Source organism: Pterocles gutturalis, unplaced genomic scaffold (assembly GCF_000699245.1).
Source record: "Pterocles gutturalis isolate BGI_N339 unplaced genomic scaffold, ASM69924v1 scaffold18303, whole genome shotgun sequence".
Taxonomy (NCBI): domain Eukaryota; kingdom Metazoa; phylum Chordata; class Aves; order Pterocliformes; family Pteroclidae; genus Pterocles; species Pterocles gutturalis.
Window position 1 is genome coordinate 1 of NW_010118454.1, and position 19,135 is coordinate 19,135.

Below are 19,135 nucleotides of genomic sequence, written 5' to 3' on the forward strand. Positions count from 1 at the left end.
TCCACTTTTCCAGTCTGCGGGAACTTCACGAGAGTGCCACAGCTTCTTGAATATGATGGATAGTGGTTTGGCAACTTCATCTGCCAGTTCCTTCAGGACCCATGGATGTATCTCATCAGGTCCCGTGGACTTGTTCACCTTCAGGTTCTTTAAATAGTCTCGGACCTGATCTTCTCCTACAGCTGGCAGTTCTTCCTTCTCCCAGTCACTGCCTTTGGCTTCTGCAATTTAGGCAGTGTGGCTCGAGCTCTTGCCAGTGAAGACTGAGGTAACTCGTTAAGTACCTCACCCTTCTCTATATCCTGGGTCAGTAGGTCTCCCAGTTTCTTCCAGAGGGGGCCCACATTTTCCCTAGTCCTCCTTTTAAGACTGATATACCTATAGAAGTTCTTCCTGTTACCCTTAACGTCCTTGGCCATATTTAATTCTGTTAGGGCTTTAGCTTTCCTAAACTGATCTCTGGCTTCATGGACAGTGTCTCAGTGTCCACCAGTTCCCTCAGGACCCATGGATGAATCTTGTCAGGTCCCATAGACTTGTGCACATTCAAGTTCTTCAGATGGTCTAGAACCTGATCTTCACTTACAGTGGGCAGATCTTCCTTCTCCCAGTTCTTCCCTTCTCTTTCTGCGACTTGGGCGGTGCAGCCAGAGCCCTTGCTGGTGAAGACCGAGGCAAAGAAGCCACTGAGCACCTCAGCCTTCTCTGTATCCCTCATGGCCAGGTCTGCACTAAATCTGCACTGAATGAACCTAGAGGATTATTTTATGGTGCAGTTCAGGTGTCATCCACTTATCATCCACATTGGTGGCTACCAAACTGACACACTGAAGCTTCCTCTATGTGGAGATCAGAAGGGAGAGGACAGAGCTAGAGGACAGCTCAATTTCATCTCCACATTGAGCTGTGGTTGCAGTATGCAACCCCTACCAGGGAGCACAACAACATTTGTGTATCCATTTATTTAAGCATACTTTAAAAAGCTCAGTATTGCTTATTTCCAATATGGATTTTGAGGGAACCTCCACAGTGAGAAATATTTTTGGGTGTACAGAAATTTTTTTATGAGTTAGAATAGTTTCCTCTATTTTACTAATTATAAACTGTATTTACTGTAGTAATACAACATATAAGAAAGAAGGACACCCTAGACACAGCATAGAAAAATATTTTAATATTAACATTGAGGGCCAAAATCTGTTATGAATTATTAGATCATCTTCACTCAAGTCTGGTTCTGGATCTCTAACACTTAGGTGTCTCCCATTATTAATGTTTAAAGTGACGGAAAGACATTGTTGGGAATTCCGGACAAATCTCACACTGTTAAGACCTTGAAAGGTCCACTGCATAAATCTTCAGTAAAGTACCAATCCACGGAATATTGGGATTATGTGAAAATCCCATCTATTTAAAAAGAAAATATTGTTAGTCTCTGTATTTGAAGTTAAAAAAAAAAAAAGCTTCGAAAACATTCACTAAGTGTTCTTTAGAGAATCAAAAGCCAGAAGATGTATAAACCTTCCCCTAGCTCTTTTTAAATTGCTCTAAAATGATGATATTTTAGTCAGTCTCCACCTATGGCAAGAGGTAAAGAGCATAACTCCTTTTTTTCGCAGGGCCTGGTTCAGAAACCTTGCTGAAATGGGTACAACAGTATAAACCCATTTTAAGCACATTTCTGCACTGTAGCATCCTGGCTACATTTTGCCTCAATGCACCTTACAATGCAGACATTCTACAGTGCAACATATATTATTTTGTGACATATAGAGAAGTAGGGTCTTCAGCAGCAGCAAATTCTAGAGGAGGCACATCATCAGTAGCCCCATGGTCAGAGCATTCACCTCAGATACCAGAGTTTCAGTGGTATGGCTGTTCTATACTTCTGTGTGCATTTGAGCTTCCACTTCCTAGGGAAGTCTCCAAACAGACTTAAGAAAACAACACTGAAACTCACAATGAATTCAGTGGTTTTTTCTATAATTTTTTAATCAGCCTAGAATTCTGTGAGTTCAAAGGCTGACATCCTAGCTCAACTTCTTTGTTTACATTAAATTCTTCACATTACTGAGGAGCTTTAGGAAACTGCACCTTCGTGCATAGTTTCTGTTCAGTGGTAAGGAAGGTGAGTCAATTCAGAAAATTTATTATATTAATTCTGAACTTTAGCCTTAAAAACTGTGAGTCACAAGGAATCCCTTCTCATTTTCTTTCCTTACTGATTTTAAATAGCTTCCAGGGCCTAGGGACATGGGCTGAATCATCAAGAAAGACAGAACACCAAACTCGGCAATTCTGAAGTAAATGAAACGAAAGAAGAAAGGAATCTTTACAGTAAATCTGTTGCAATATCTTAGGACTTCTTTTTGCAATGATATCAGTGAACTCAGAAATTTTATTAGACTGTGTCAAACAGAAAGCTTCCATTTGGACTGAAAGACTGACCTTTTCTGCCTGGATTTTCTCTACTTCTGTCTTAACTGGCACAAAGCTCATAATAGCAGATATTTTACAAGAATCCAAATGGATTTCATTTAAATAAATGAAACACCTTTCCACAAAAGTTATTGTAATTCAGAGCAAACTGGTTTTCCAAAACCAAATGCCCATGTAACTAAGCAACTAACTAATTAACCAGATTACCTGGAGGAGGAGTTATATGAACCAACAATACTGAGCAGGTACACCTCTGACAAAGGCAGCTAGAGGTTACCGTAGCCAGAAATAAATAATTTTCTAAAAAAATACTTACATAATGAGAAACAAAATACAGAAACATACACATGCATTCTCTGTTTTTCCAGGTTCATAATCTAAACCACAGATAAAACAGCAGGATTATGGGCCCTGTCCTAATCCCCAAGAATGTTCCTGACCATCAGAGAAATAAAGCAAGGAAGATCATATAGAAGAATTTATTATTGTGTTTAGTTTTATGTGTCTCATGACATCTGTGTAATGCCAGTGTTCTAATAGAATCCAATGCCATGTTTGGGCATGCTGTTCTAGACCCATGACATGCACCTGAAGGGTTAAATGGTTAATCCAAAGCACAGATGAATGTGGTTTGGAAAAGGATTCAGTGCGGCTCCAGCCTAGATAAAGAAGCTGTAGTATCAGCATGTATTTCTGGGAAAGGCATTGCAGTGAACTCGACTACATGTATACCTAAAAAAATAAACATTGCCTGGGAACATGCTCAGGTGAAACGGAAACAAATTCTGTCGTATGTTAAACCATTATCAGGTAGTCTGGTTGCTTTTGGCCCAAGCCAAATAACACACAAACAAGTCACAGGAAAATTTCAAGAATTAGCTCATGGAAGGGAACATTCCTAGGAGACAGGATTCCACAGAATGGTCCTGGCCATGCTTAATTTCTTAACACAGGAGCAGCCTTTATGTGCATTAAAAATCCTCAAGGGGCAAAACAAGAAATAGAAATGAAGTTCACTAAAGCCCACAGAGATCTATCATTGTTTAAAAAAAAAAAAATTAACACACAAGTATCTCTTACAAATATACATAAAAAGTACATGGTAACAGGCTCTAGCCCAAAATGTCTTTTTCCTCCCACAAACAGTATTTCATATTTTTTTTAACAAACAATCAAATGAAGAGGAGTTCTTCATAAGTATTATTAAAGGTAAGGGTTCTAATGCAAGGACTTTCTAACTGTATTTCTCATCACTTCTGAGCACAGTTAAGGAAACAGTAGGAAGGAAGACTTAGATACTGTTAATCTCAGTATGAACAACGAGGTAAAGCAAGTTCAAGGCCAAAACTATAAGTAAAGGCCATGGTTTTGAAATGGCAGCCTCACATGTACATGGCTGTGCGATAATCAATCTTGTCTAACTGGCCTTTCCTGGAGAACCCAGTGGAGGTATTTTACAGGCAATTGTGTCAGAAAGGTTAGTGCTCTCATTTTACCAGGAGAAAGGAAAGATATTTTTTAAATTGTCTCCTATATTAGGTATTATTCTTATGTCTTATATACCTTTTGTTCTTATTTCCCCAAGAGTAATGGTTTCTGACACTAAGGACGCAATGTAAGATTCTTGGCACTAGAAGCCCACTGCTGTTCACTAGTGAGAACAGGGAAGATAAAGGTGTTCTGTTTCCTCTGGAACTTTGAAAAATAAGCTTGATTACTCTTTCAGCATAGAGTTCATTACAGCTAAAACTAAAATTCATGTTAACTGTGCAATGTATCAAAAGGGCCAAAACAGAAGAAATCATTGTTTGTTGAATTCAGCAAGGAAGTAAAGACTAACCTTTATGCCCTGTGCCTTCCTGACTTAAATCTGGGGAGAAAAAATTATTCCTCAATATTCTCACAAATCATATCTGAGAATGCAGAATTCATTACTTCATGAGTAAAAGGTATTTAAAACTAAATGCTTCCAAAAGTACACAAAGTAACCCAACAGGCTATTATAAGCAAAGATATTATCAAGATCAAAAGCATTTCCATGGCCTCACTCAGAGTCTCTGAAACTTAGTGAGATTTTTTTTCCCATAGTTGACAGCCCATCCTGGATAAAGCTCTTGTATTAACGTATACTGTACTTATCTGTATAGCTTTCCGTTCCCAAACTTCCTCTGAACCCAACAGAACTGAAGTGTGTATGCCAGGTCAGGGAGATGCAGCTCTCATTGTCTAAAATTATCACAATCATCTGTCTTTTTGTACTGTTCATTAGGCATACAGTAAATCTTACCTTATCAAGTTCATCAGAAATAGCAATGCCTGAAAAGAAAACAGATTAAAAAAAAAATTAGAAACACTATTTCTATAAATGTCTTTTACTACAGTAAATAAAAGTAAGGATTAATCTGAAAAGTTCACGTATTGTTCTCTGCAAACTGCCCTTATACCATATTTTGTTCCATTAGTGAAATTGCCTCGAAATAATATACTCTTAACTTTCCTCAGCTGCAATATTATCAAATGAGTTTTCAAAAAACTATGGAAATTAAAACAGCAGATATGGCAGTAAAGTGACAATGAGCTTAAGTAGACTTCTACCAGCAACATAATATTTACATATGGACACATTATTATGCAAATCTCACCCTGACCAGCATGCATAACATCACGCTGCAATTACAGGGCAACATGGGCATGACTCTTCTATCTTTCTCCATGGGTCAATGTAGAAACAATTCTACGAAAACAGATGGAATTTAGAGAGGAAAATCTCAAAGTAAAGTTTTACAATAGAATGCAAAACAGTTTTTCTAAATCCTCTGATTACCATAACATTAAAAAAAAAAACCAAACAAACAAAACCCAAACAAACAAAAAACAAACAAACAAAAAAAACAAACAACAAAAAAAACCCCGATACTTTAATCCAGAATCCTGATAATGCAACTCGAGATAGTCATAATTATCATACAGGAGCATTTAGGATGTCTGTTATTCTCTTAACCCTTAGCATACTCCTGGCTTTTAGGTAGACAGATAGGTTAGTATCAGGTACTTTATTTTCAGGTAATACACTGACAATTTAAAATAGCCAGATTTCTACAATGTAATGGTAATGATGGTTGCTAATCAGTTCATATAATTGCTAATATCCAGAAATAAGTGGTTTCCAAAATTAAACCCATCACTTCACTTTGTATATTTGACAACAAATATTTGGTTGTATTCTCTGTACCTTGTAGAGTTATTTTCTTTTTTTTCTCTGTGGTTTTTATACACAGTAAAAGAGGAAATATAAATTATACTTTTTATATATTCTAAATAGGAAAATATCATTGTAAAATCACAGAATACTAGACACAAAGGGACAGCCCATTCTATTAAACTACTCTAAATGGAAACAGCTATGTTTCAGGTTGAAGGTAAAAACACCCATAGGTATCACCAATGTGTCCATACACTAAAAACTTTTTACCTAACAATTTAGTCACTTCCTCAAACTGCAGCCTTTTTTCATCACAACTTAATCCTGACCACGAAAAAGCTCTGATACTAGAAAAATTGACACATCTTGTTTGTTCAAGCTTGAATCCAATGGCTTTGTTAGAATAGTAGTCATTAGGAACAAGTGTTTCTGACTTCTCTCAGGTTAGAGCATTTAAAGGCTGATTCTGCATGATGGTGAACATAGAGAATGGAAGTTTTAGGGCAGCTTCATCATTGCTCTGCCTCAAGTTATTGAGCAGTGGACAAGAAGGGGACTGTTGAAAGTTCTCCTGCCTTTGTTGGGGAAGGTCTTCTGATGTCAAAGGCAAATCCTTCAGAAATAAAGGAGTATGCTTTGCCCTTTCTGTCATGGCAGCTGTTTCTCACAGACAACATTTGCTATAGTTTTATATCATACTACGATTGACAACTATACAATAATCCTATCATTCTTACTTTTTGCAATGAGAAAGCCCAGTGTTCCAACTAATAGGGTGAGAGGTTTTCTTGCCACCATCAGCTAAGGCTCAGAGACAAGGTTCACAGTGGGAATTAGTTAGGTACCTAACTGCCAATTTTATGTCTGTAAAAATCCTCCCTTTTACAAATAATTAAGGGTATTGAATTTTGAGCAGGCATCACAAGTACCCAGCCCACTCAGCTGCCTGGTGAATTACACAGACAGATTCAGGGCACTTATTTCTGCTTTTGAGTGTAATGACCCTCTGTGCTAAAAGGGTGCTGGAACAATAAAGTAATTGGTCTGAACATGCTTTCATAGTCCTTCAGAAATGCTTCACAGCCACAACTACTGCCATCTCTGATCAGCAACAAATCTGGAGTGGGGCTGTTCATGCTAGCACAGCCTCTCTCAACTGGAACATTTTTCAGCCTGTCAATAACTTGGTTTTTGAACAGAACTGGAAGAACAAGGTACTCTGATTGTAAGAAAGGTCTGGCACACTAGGATTAAATGAAGTATGACTATCAGACAATGTAATAACAATTAAACTAATACTTATTATACTTTAATGACTGTTATCATTCCTACATTAAGAAGATTGCCTAAAAGCATATCTCACTGTATTAGCCATGTACCTTATGGCTTTTTTGTACTTAAAATATTTAGCCAGCTGTTTCTCATGCCTTTTTTAAAAAACAGCATGGATTATTAAAACCATTATTTACACAGTTATCTTAGATTTCTGTTCCTTATGTTCTATCCCTATGGCAATCTGCAGCAGCACAATGGTAGGAATGGAGAAATAAAAATGATGAACATTACAGCATTATAGCATCATCTTTGATGAAAAAGCCACCTCTCAAAATGCATCTGCACCATGTTTTAATGAAATAAAATCCCTTTTGAGTCTAGAATTATTATCTTCCACAGTAAAGAAAAGACTTTCTGCTTAGGACATTCTGCTTAATTTCTATCTTACCAGGAAATTACTTTATTTCAAAAGAAAAATGAACATTGTTAATAAGAATTCCATGAGCCTTAAAAATGCCTAGCTCTTTCATGTGCAGATCTTAGCAGAAGAGTTTTATTTGTTGCTGCTCTCCTGCAAAAAATACAATTAATCCAATACCTAATTGCCTTTCCACTCAGTGGTATTATTCCTCTTTGAAAAGTGATTTTTAGACTTTCATGCTCTCAATTCAACAGCATAAAATTGATTTTCAAAACAGCAGGTACCACACAAGTTCAGGTCTTTTTGAAATGGCAAATCATAAAATCCCTGCCTGCTGCATTATTCCTGACTGGCTTCATAGCAGCTTAAAAACTTCCAATATCTTCATATGCTATACACACCTGAAATTATAGAACAGGTGTTCTGATAAGAATGAAAGTTTTGAAACTTCAGAGACATCTACCATTTCTTCTTTTATTTGTCATCCTTAAACAATTATAGGAAGAGGTAACACAAAATAAAAATTGACATTTTTTTAAAATTTACATTTTTCTCAATGGACAACACACATCTGACAAGTCTAATGCATACCCAGTCCTAAGAAAATAAAATGCTACCACTTTAATGTATGCTAGACTACTATTACTCAGCTCAATGAGAGCAAATAGCTTATGCATTTTCCTAAACAACCAGAAGATGGCCACAGAGCTCCCAACAGCCAGTCTTCCTACTTGCCAAACAAAGCCTTCTGGATTTGACATACAGGTTTTGACACACTAAAACAACGCCAGTGCAATTCTGGCTAACTTTACAAAATTCATTCTCAGGATCATTCTAGGCCAGGGAACTTGTGGATGTCTAGACTCTCAACGTCGTAGCGCATCACAGGTTCCGTAACAAACTCCAGGACAGAAACAGCATTATTATTCTACCAGTATTCTACCAGCTTTAAGCACGAACACAGGAATAACGTCAACTGCCCAGCAGTTAACTGTCCCAATGCATTCTCCCATCCATTGTACATCAGGGGAAGCATTATGTTCCCTCACTGGTGAGTCAGACCATCTCAGATGTACTTACATTTCCCATGGCAAAACCTCGCGACATACTGCCGCTGGCAGCATAGTAAATTCTAGCCCCTGTGCCTGTTTGCACCATATATTAAACAAAGTAAATTTAATTATTTATTTCACACCATCCTTAGATTATAAAGGACAGAAAATGGTTGCTCTGGTTGCATCAATCTAAGTATTTCTCCTCGAAAATACATACACAATAACAAAACCAGCTCACTCATTTCTATATTGGAACTTCATAATAGATTTGTCAGACATTCTTGTATTATTTTATTTACTTGAGTCATTTTACAACTTTCAAAATTAGACCTATTTCCCACAGAAGTAACTCAGATATTTTCTGTGAAGGCATACCGAATTGAAACCTCAGAGTTCTTGCCAGTGAGGGGCATAGATCCTCATATTATGAAACAACTATGTATCCAGCTTCTGTAGTGGCATCCATGTGGAATCTGGATAATATTCCTCCCAACATCTAGCCATATAAGAACAAGGGAAACAGTGTCACCTACAAGGCACCCCTCATTAAGACATCAGCCCACAGTACATCAGTATAGTCATTACCTAGGAAACATGGATTTAATCTCTCCTCCCCACAGTGGCTTTAAAAAAAGAAAAAAATTAAGCCCCAGCAAAATAATTTGTGCTTTAGACTTGCAGCATTTCTATATCCAGATTTCTTTGTGGCTAAAATGGACACTACAGGTTTCAGGATAAGGATTGGTGAGTAATGAATTAGGCAAACAGAGAAACAAAATGCAAAGCAGCCACCAAATACTATGTCTTGGAAACTCTCCTAGGCCAAGGTCATCTCAGAAGAGAATAATCAACACTGCAGAATCTTTCAAAACTCTTGATTTTAAGGAAATGCATATACTGCAGTAGGTTGGTGAAGGTGGGTAGCCCACAACGGCCAGTAGCCAAGGACAGAGTCACAGCTCGCCCTTCTACTACCCCCTGAATGCCAACTTCCTTCTCCTAAAAACTAGAAAGTACATGTCTGATATGACAATCACACAAACCTCAGTTTTGCAACAGCATTAGGCAAACATTTAGCAAGCCAAATACTGTTCCAGAAAAGGACACTGTAACTCAAAAAGACTCTAGTCCTGAAATGTAGAGTAGGCTAGATCAGAATGGCAAACACCTCCACAAAGATGATTAAAAATTTAACAACTGTAGGAAAAAAAAGATACTTATAACTGAAGTAACAATGATCTCCCAGCCATATATGTCCCACTTTATAATTGAATAGCAACAATTATGTTCACATTCTTTCTGTTTCAATCTCAGAAAATAGAATTATTTTGTATTATTACTCATACATCACACTAAAAGCAAATGGATTTTATGAGTAAAGGCAGTATCGGATAACAGCTGCAGTACTGAGATAAAATTATCTTCCTTAAAGGTTTGATTGAGCTTATCTAAAAATGTCAATCTCAAAATAAATCGCAGACACTGACCTCACACCAGAATAACATAATTTTACAGTTCAGCCTGAACAGAAGAAAGGAAAGATCCTCCACAGAACACTGATGCCTAGTTTTGCAGTTCAATTAGCAGAACATGTTTAGGACTAGATGCTCAACTGATCACAGGTAAGTAATTTTTACAGACTAAAGTCCACTTCAGATCAACAAATGTGTGTTACCGAAAAAAAAAAATTCTAAAGTCTTAAACAATGCCCTTCATGAGGTGACTGAAGAAAGTCTAGTTACATGTCATGCAGATGTGTATCCGCAGTTATATCATCAGAAATGCCTGGTTTCAATGGGAAAATTCAGAGGTCTCTGGTAAATGTTAGTAACATTCCATTCACGTACATCTTCATAACTGCAATGTAAGTCATTAATAGTTTCTTATAGTGTAGAAGCTTCTAAATAAAACCCCATTCTAATGTGTTTCACCGACTGCTAAATGCATTGAAGTAGTTCGTGATGTATATATTAAACTTCTCACATCCCACATACTCGCAGGTTCATCCACAAAACTGAGGGAATTATTTTAGTGGTTTGTTAACATATTCCGATCTTTTTTTGAACTAGTTCTACCCTTATTGTTATGAGAGTTTTACTCTTGCTGCTTATCTTCTTCCCTGTGAAAGATAAACAGAACATAGGCTTTTACATGCCACTATTTTATCTTTTTCTTAAAGGGGTAAGATAATGCTTGTCTTTCTTAAGCTATGCATAAACAACATCAACTGATTCTAACATTATAAGAAATAACAGTTTGAGATACGCTGGAGGAACTCAGAAATCTTTAATTCTTGGAGATATTCAAGAGCCATGGACATGGTCCTGGACAACTGTCTCTAGGTGGCCCTGCTTGAGCAAGGGGGTTGGTCCAGATGACCTCCAGGGATCCCTTCCAAGCTCAACCATTTTGTGATTCTATGATTCCTTATGGTTTCCAGGAATATTTCCTACTATACTGCAGATGGCTTTCTTATTTACTAATTGATTATTTATTTATTGATTACTTGCCTTCCAAATTCAGAAAAAAAAGACTACTTTTTTTCCTGTTGGTTATAGCTAGATACCATTATTTCCAGGATTCCCTCCAACTAACTGACATGGATTGGTTACCAAATAGCTTTGGTTAATCTCAGTTTACTACCATTTTCTGACCTTAGAATGTCCATTGAATTCAAAGCATAATAAATTTGTCTTTTCCCCTCCGATTTGTAGCATACACCTGGCCTTAACAAGGACTCAGACATTACTAACAAAATGTTGGTTATCTCTGTTGAAAGGCTGTGTGTAAATATACAAAAGTACCCATACCACAGTAGAACACATTGTCACCAAGTGCTGTTACCGTGTGTAAACTGAAACATCCAATACACACACATTCTCAATATGCATTCTAATCCTTAACTGTTCATATAAAAGACAAAGTTGTTCACAAAGGCAAACTTCACGCCTACTTTGCGGCAAGCCCTTCCCATTTAGTCCTCATTTTTCCAACTCAAAACACTCATAACTCACTGCTTTCCACCTCATGTTATCTATTTTTCCATCCTCAGAAGAAAGGGGTAAAAACAGGTATATTCATGAGCAAGAGCCTCAGCTATATAGGAGATTTTAACTCTCTTTAAAAATGAAATGGGCCAGAAGGGGAAATACAAGGGCATACATTTGAAACACCATGGAACTTTTCTTACTTCTAATCAGCTGAGGAAGAAGGATGACAGCAATAAAGACAACAGCAATAAAGATGAGAGATCTTACAATCCAAGAAAATTAAACACGCACTAAGGAAATGCAGTATATTCCTGTATGTTGCTTCATAAACCAAAATGTTCCCTAAATAGTTGACTTAATAATTCAAAATCAACTTCAAAGACACACAACTGATTGGAGAAGCAAACGAAACCCCCGTTTCCCGCAGGGGCAGGCCTCTGTAAAATGGTGTACTTAATTCTCCAAGCTCCAACGCACTTAGACCATAACTATGGGAATCCTCTTCTCCAGTCTCTCAAAACTCATAAGATACTTTTAACATTGAGTGTGAAGACACTTTTGGTTTCTCAGATCCACTTGACTTCATTTAACTTCAAACATCTGGTTTTATGTGTCACTCTTCCCTGTTAAAATACTGAAGAATGAAAAGAGAGGGTTGCTGTAAAGAGCCATTGTACATTGTGATCATTTGCATGCTCAACTATTTGTTGAGCCTGGTGCCTGTCCCATACTGTTTCAAAACAAGATTAGTATGAAATGTAGCATTAGACTCATAGACTTTATGGACGCCCTTGTAGAATCAAAAGCACTGACTAGCCTGCTCAAAACAAGCATTAACACTGGAGAAGGTAGTTACAGGACCTTGTCATGGCTTTTGTAAAATCTACTACATGGGATGTTTGAGTTTTACTTTTAAAGTTCTAGACTTGTCTATTCATTGAAACCCCCTAAGACATTTGCTATGTGCAATCTGCATTCTGCCTTTGGGAGAAAAAGAAAACATTTATTTTCAAAATTACATCTTTTCTTTTTTCCCAAACTTTTCACATTTTTAATTTTGAATTTTTATATCATTCTAATACGTAAGAAATAATGACACAGAACAGATTTATTTGCTGAAATTATCTGAAAATCAGGAGTACAAAAAATGGAAACAAGCACATACAGCTAAGAATTTATCTGATGTAAGTGTTTAAATGATACAAGCAATAAGGCTAAAAAGCAAAATGAGTAACTATCAAAGAACAGAAAAAGCCACAAGAAAAGATACTATAAATACACTAGGAAAGGAGGACAATGTAAAATACAGAACTACTACATCAAAGAGAAGGAAAGCAAATAACAGACGATACAAAGAAACCCCAGTGTTCAATTCTTTCATTGCTTCAGTCTTTAGAAAAAAAAAATTAATTGTGGCTAGATGCTTAGCAGTAGTGATTTTAAGAGGAAAACCTGCCAGCCAGACGACAGAAAGCTGAAAGATATTCTGATGACTTAGGTATATTAAAGTTGGCAGAATCTTGTGAAATTCACTCTAGAGCACTTAAATGACTAGCTAAAGCAACCTCTAATCCATTAGCAACTGTCTTTCAGGAATGGAGAGGTCAGAAAGGGGCAAATACCATTATCTTTCTTCAGCAAAGAAAAAGGGAAGATGTGGGCAACTGCTAACTAGCCAGCCTAAATCTGACAGCAGCAAGAATATTTGACAAAATTGTAAAATAAACAATTTATCAACATCTAATGGAGAAGAAAGGTGATAAGAACCAGCCGACATGAACTTATCAAGAATGAATCACATCAAACCAGTCTAATTGCTTTCTCAACTGGGAAACTTGACTAGTGGATAAGAGGAGGAAGTGGATGTAAAATGCTTCAGCTATAATGAGAAATTGTTTACTGTCCTAGATGATACTCCAGTAAACAAATTAGAGAATTGCATTCTAGCTGAAATCACTGCAAGGTAGATAAACATCTGGTGGGAAAAAACACACTTACTGAGTAGCTTTCAAGGGCTGGTTGTCAGATCTGAAATGGAATCATGAAGAGGTCTGACAATATTTCCGTTAATGATCTGGATGAAGAAACAGAGAGCACATTCATGAAAATGAACTTAGTATCAGGATGCAAGTGATTTAAAGCACGCTGGGGGATAGGATTAAAATTCCATGTTATCTTGATAAATCGTCAGAAAACATCAAGTACTAACAAGAAATAGTGAAGAATGTTTCATTTGTGAAATAACTCTATGAAAGCTTGACTCCAAAAACACTGGCCAGGTACATTCACCTCCAGTCCAAGTGTAGGACCCAGAAGACTTGCAGTGTTTTGCACTTGAGTTAGAAAACCCTGTGGCAAAGAGAAGTACAGAATGCTGTAAACTGTATTTTAGGTATAAGGAAGACAGAACCTACGCAATATTCACAAGGAAAGACAAAGATGTAGGACTGAAGAGGCAATTTAGTCCTTTATTACTGAACCCTCACATCTGATTGGTTTGTATCTCCAGACAGGGAATAAATAACCCTTTCTGAAATTGAACAAAAAAACCTGTTTCTGTATTTATGTTAAGTTTGGTTACAAGTCTCTAAAGGAGAAAGTCTGGAAAATGACACTCACACCCATCACAGTAACATGGTCAGGCAGTGGAGGGTCTGCAAATGAGAGACCCCAATTAGAGGTGTATTAGCTCCTTAAAAGCAGATAGACCCATTTACTAGAAATGTATTTTGAAAAGAGCCCTGTAACTATACTGCTATATTTAATACAAATATGAAAATTGCTCAGAATATAATTGTTGTGATAAACCTAAAACATTTGGGAGAGGGGGAATTTGGGCAAAATAGTTTGGGGTATTTGAAAAAATGTGGAAAAATGATGAATCTCAAAATTCTCCACAAAACAGATCTTCCTTTCTTCATTCATCTCTGCTTCTGACCTCACCATCTGCAATTTCTCCAGTGAATCAATAAGTGCCATGGATAAAATTTAAAGAGAGGAAAAAGAAAACATTCCTCATTCAAATGTCTTCCAGACCATGTCATACTTGGTTTTCATGTGCCATGTCAGAGAATACTTTTCATACTTTGATAATTGTTAGTAGTACATTGATGGGCACAAACACTTCAGAAATCTCTTCTACAGGAAAAAAAAAATTAAAAAAAAAGAAAAGCTATTTCTCACCATATCTAGTAATTCTCAGAGCTACTCCTTACTTAAGCATGCTATTTTTAAACACTGGTCCTGTTTGTCTACGTCTTTTAAGGGATAATACTTGGGTTTTGTTATGAAATAATCAGCTACCATGTTTTTGAGTATTTATTTGAGGTGCTTTAAAATATTTATTTGAATTGCTTTTGAAAACTGGAAGGAATTAATTGGGGTCAAGGGTATAAAATACCTAATTTTCAATGACAGGCCTGATCTCCATCAATGAGGTTAAGGTTTCACAAAGGTTAATCCAATCTTACTGCTACCACCCAAAGGAGCAGTCTCACTGCTGCATGTTCCCACCATTTTCTTTAAAACAGCCTCTTGTGTTGATCTCTTTATGAGCTAATTCAGCTCACTAAACTGTCAGAAAACTAATTTAACAAAAAAGGAGGTGCAGGGGAAGTAGTTTCAGTCAGCAGGAGAGCTGCTAAATTATCTCAGACATTCTGTAAACGTCATCAACAGGAATGTAACTGCTGATGTCCACGAACTTGGCCTTCATTGAATAAAAGACCACCTTCTTGGTATATACTTCCAAATTACAATTCAGGCTGCACGGTTACATTAAAAAACTAAAATCAAACAACTTACTGTGAGATAGATTCTCAAGGGCTTTTCCAAGCTTTTTGCTCTCTTGAAGAATATGATTTAGTTCATCAAAATCATGGTTCTCCGGTTTTGTCCTCCAATCCCATTTAGGATGTTCTATTGACCTTGGCACTAAATATACACAGATATATAGATGAAGTTTAGATTTGGTCGTTCAGACTCCTACAGTAGAAAAAAAGCTGCACAACGAGTTTACAAGCTCAAGTACCTTGAGTGGAAATTACTTAACTATCCTCCTATTTTAACAGCTGGAAATATTTTCTTTGGTCAATGTGAAGTAAAAATGAAAAATGCATGAGCAAATGCATACTTGGGATGATTCTTGTGACTGAATTAATTGGTAAACAGGAATAATTAATATGAACAATTAATAATAATAATAATGCAATAACAGAAGAATATAATCAAATATTGCATATGAAGATAGTTCATTTACATCAAAAAAGAATTGTATGTCCTAGGGGCCAATAAGAAAAAAAAGTCAAAATGAAAATGAGTCTGGTACTTTTGGCTTTGCTAGTTATTTTATCAAAAAGAAAAAAATATTTCAGATAAACATTTTAAAGCAACATGTATATATAATTCCTTTAAAAAAAAACAAAACAGAGTAGATAAAACATTTTATAAAAAGAGTGAAACAAAATACATCCCCACTGTTTATGCTGTACAGCCTATAATCTTTATTCCAATACTTAAACAAACTCAATCTTTGGGAAACAGTCCTGAGCTTACAGTCTTCTACTATTATCTGTTACCAAAACCTTTGATTTAATTTTAAAATCACAGTTTCTCAACTGTTGAGCTAACTTTACCTACAATTGCAGGGAAGAAGAGAAGGAGTTTCTGAGATATACAGGATACAAAGTGAATAGAGTCCCGTTGACCAATGTGAACATTTTGAACAATCTTTAGAAATGCCAGTGTTCTGAACTAAGCAATCTTCTGCCTTCAACATCAAATACAATTGTTGGGTTGTCTCCAAACACAGCATTACTGTGCTAAGAACTGTACATGCTGGTGTGAAGAGGATGATGCCTTGTCCACATTCCCAACAGAAAGGATCAGTTGCATTTACCAATGGTTGCTAACTACTCACTTAAAAATAACTTCAAAAATAGAGTCTATAATGTCCAATATATTCTGTCCAGCTTTTAAATTTTTATTTACTATCTTGACAGCTGTCAACTAATTTATTCTTACAAACTTCATTTTCAGTACATGCTAAGAAGGAAACTTGCAGACTTCTACAGATCTTGCAAAAAAAATAAATTGGTATCTTGTGACCATTTGAAATTTGAGAGTGCTTTTATTATGGTATGGGGAAATTATGGTCAGACTTCAAGTTCTGGTAGCTATTACAAAATGTGTTAAATAACTGTTGCTATTGTAATTTGCCTTATTGCTGACTGCTCTGTATGAATACAGAAACTGCTCCACTTTGGATCAACTCCACAAGGGAAAGTTGAAGTTAAGTCAATAGCCATCTTTTCCAGGTAAAGGAATGGGATAATGGTATGTTTAAGTCCTTCTGTCACAAAGAATGTGATTCCATCTCCTGTAGACATAAACCAAGCCATCTTCAAGCCAGACATCTATACAGAGTCTGACAACTCGGAGGATATTCTGATCTGTAACACCCACTCTGGAACATGGGTAAATATTAGGGATGTTAATAAATCAGACTGCAATCATAGACATTCTCAAACACAGAAGACAAAGGAGACATTAAAAAGAACCTACAGAGACAAGAGGAGAAGGAAAGAGACACAGGAAGTCTCAAGGAGAAGGGAAGAGAGGGGCAAGTTGGAGTGTCAGAGTCCAGTTCTGCTTTGTGTTCAAAAATACAAGTCATGTATTTCCTTCTGAGGACAATGGAAATAATGAGCTATGGTGGTTCCTAGTGAACAGGTACAGGCCTTAAGATATTAGGTATGACTAGCCTCTAGTCAGATGGACAGCTTATAATTTTTGTTAATACTTCTAAATACCAATCATTTAATCTACAATTCCTGGTTTAGGAACCACTATAATCATTAAAAGTTATGTAAATTTTTGTGTGACCAAAAATTGTCTCCATTTATAGACCCTAGCATAATTAACTTAAATAGCACAACTTCAGTATTTTTCATACTTTTTCTTACAAAAAAAACCCAAAAGGTTCCATCTAGTATTTTTTGTAAAATTTTACTAACTGTAAACATAAATATTTAGTCAACTAGAAAATAAATTCCATAATGAGGTCTCTCAATTTTCACTCATCTTTGTTTTATATCGAGATCACATATTCCTTTGCTACGTGCTTTTTCAGCCATCTCATCTTCTCCCTTCAGTCTACCAACACTACGTTCTACAGCAGCACTCACTCTAGTCTACTAGAAGTTGGATAGAATTTTCCTTCCCTGTTTATACTGAACTCACCACACCACAGAAATCTCACAGTACCACCACAATACAAACAGACAATAATTTAATATCTTAAAACCATATAGAAATAATGACCAAACCTTAGAGCTTCCAGGTTGCAGAATATTTCAAGATGGAATTTGGTATCATGTCAATTTGAATCAAACCACCTTTTTCAAAATACCAAAGGACATTTTGAGAAACAACATGATTCTGAAATAAAATTTGTCGTGGGACAGAAGCTGAATGAAACAAGCATAAGTTCTACTCAACAGCTGTGGAGCTTCCAGCATCAGCAACTGCTCATTATATGGACCAACCTGCATCAGGAAAATGAGAGTATCAAGATGCTATCCTTGGAAAGTAGGAAAACCTGCTCAGGAGACAATGGTCTGCTCCCTAGTTGCAGAGAAATGTTCCACAAACACAGGAAGCTTGGACTGTATCTCACTAGCTGGATGATGGGAAACCAGTCAAAAACACGGTGGAAATTTGCTCTGCATGCTGGTATACTACAGTCTACCATTTTGTACTCCAGTGAAAATGTATCAAAACAGATATACTGTCATGGAACATTTCCAAATTTCAACAGAATTTCTTTCAACAATGAGTTTGGCTCATTCTATTAAACCAAAACTGAGTGGGAAGTAGAATTAGAACTGACTGAAATTTTTACTATTTCTAGAGAGACGGTTCTTCTTACTTACTTACTCTTCCAAATAATGAATGGATACTAAAACTAAAATCTATTTCATTACATTATGTGGCATGTGTCTCTCCTTCCAGGGTCCATTTTCTGCTTGCTTACAAATGTTTTTAAAATATAAACTTGTATCTTTCCAACTGTAGGATCAACAAGCACTGGTCATTTTCAAATGGGTGGCTTTGTGTGAAGTATGCAGAACTGTATAAAGACCATATGACCCTTCCTTTACATCTTTCAAATACATGATCTTCTTCTGTATGAATGAAGTCCATAATATATCATTTCCATGCATATGTCACTACATACTTAGTAAAATCCTTTCCTAATATTCTGACCTTCCTTATTTTATTATGCTTCACTCAATCCTCAAAATCTTTGTATCAGTAATTTTAAATCCCCCATCACATTACCTGCCTCAAGATCATCTCTGTTATTTGAGAGATTTATATAACACTTCCTCTTGAAATAATTTCCCCACAATTCAGAAGATTTATTACATCTACACCATACCATTTGTATAGAAATATCTAGGTGTCAGAGAGGGATCACTCACAAATTATGGTCATAGGCAAAACAGACTCGACTTGGGGGAAAAAATTAATTTAATTTGTTACCGATCAAATCAGAATAGGACAATGAGAAATAGAACCACATCCTTCCCCCCACCCCTCTCTTCTTCCCAAGCAAAAAAACTCTAAAAAAAATCAAAAACAAAAAAACCCCACACACATAAAAAAACCTTTGCTCCCAATTTCTCTACCTTCTCCCCACCAGCAGCACAGGGGGACAGAGAATGGGTGTTGTGGTCAGTTCATTACACAT

At 36.4% G+C, this 19,135-nt stretch overlaps 1 protein-coding gene across 1 annotated transcript in view; it reads right to left on the bottom strand.

Moving 5' to 3' along the window:
• Positions 1 to 4,726: 4,726 nt before the first annotated feature.
• LOC104463754 (uncharacterized protein C8orf34-like) overlaps positions 4,727 to 19,135 on the bottom strand; it is a gene marked incomplete at both ends in the record, with an annotated part of 21,014 nt that continues 6,605 nt past the window's right edge. Inside the window, 2 exons of the mRNA XM_010076209.1 lie at positions 4,727 to 4,755; positions 15,187 to 15,315. Of these exons, the coding sequence (XP_010074511.1) occupies positions 4,727 to 4,755; positions 15,187 to 15,315 (158 nt within the window). The remainder of the gene's footprint in view (positions 4,756 to 15,186; positions 15,316 to 19,135) is intronic.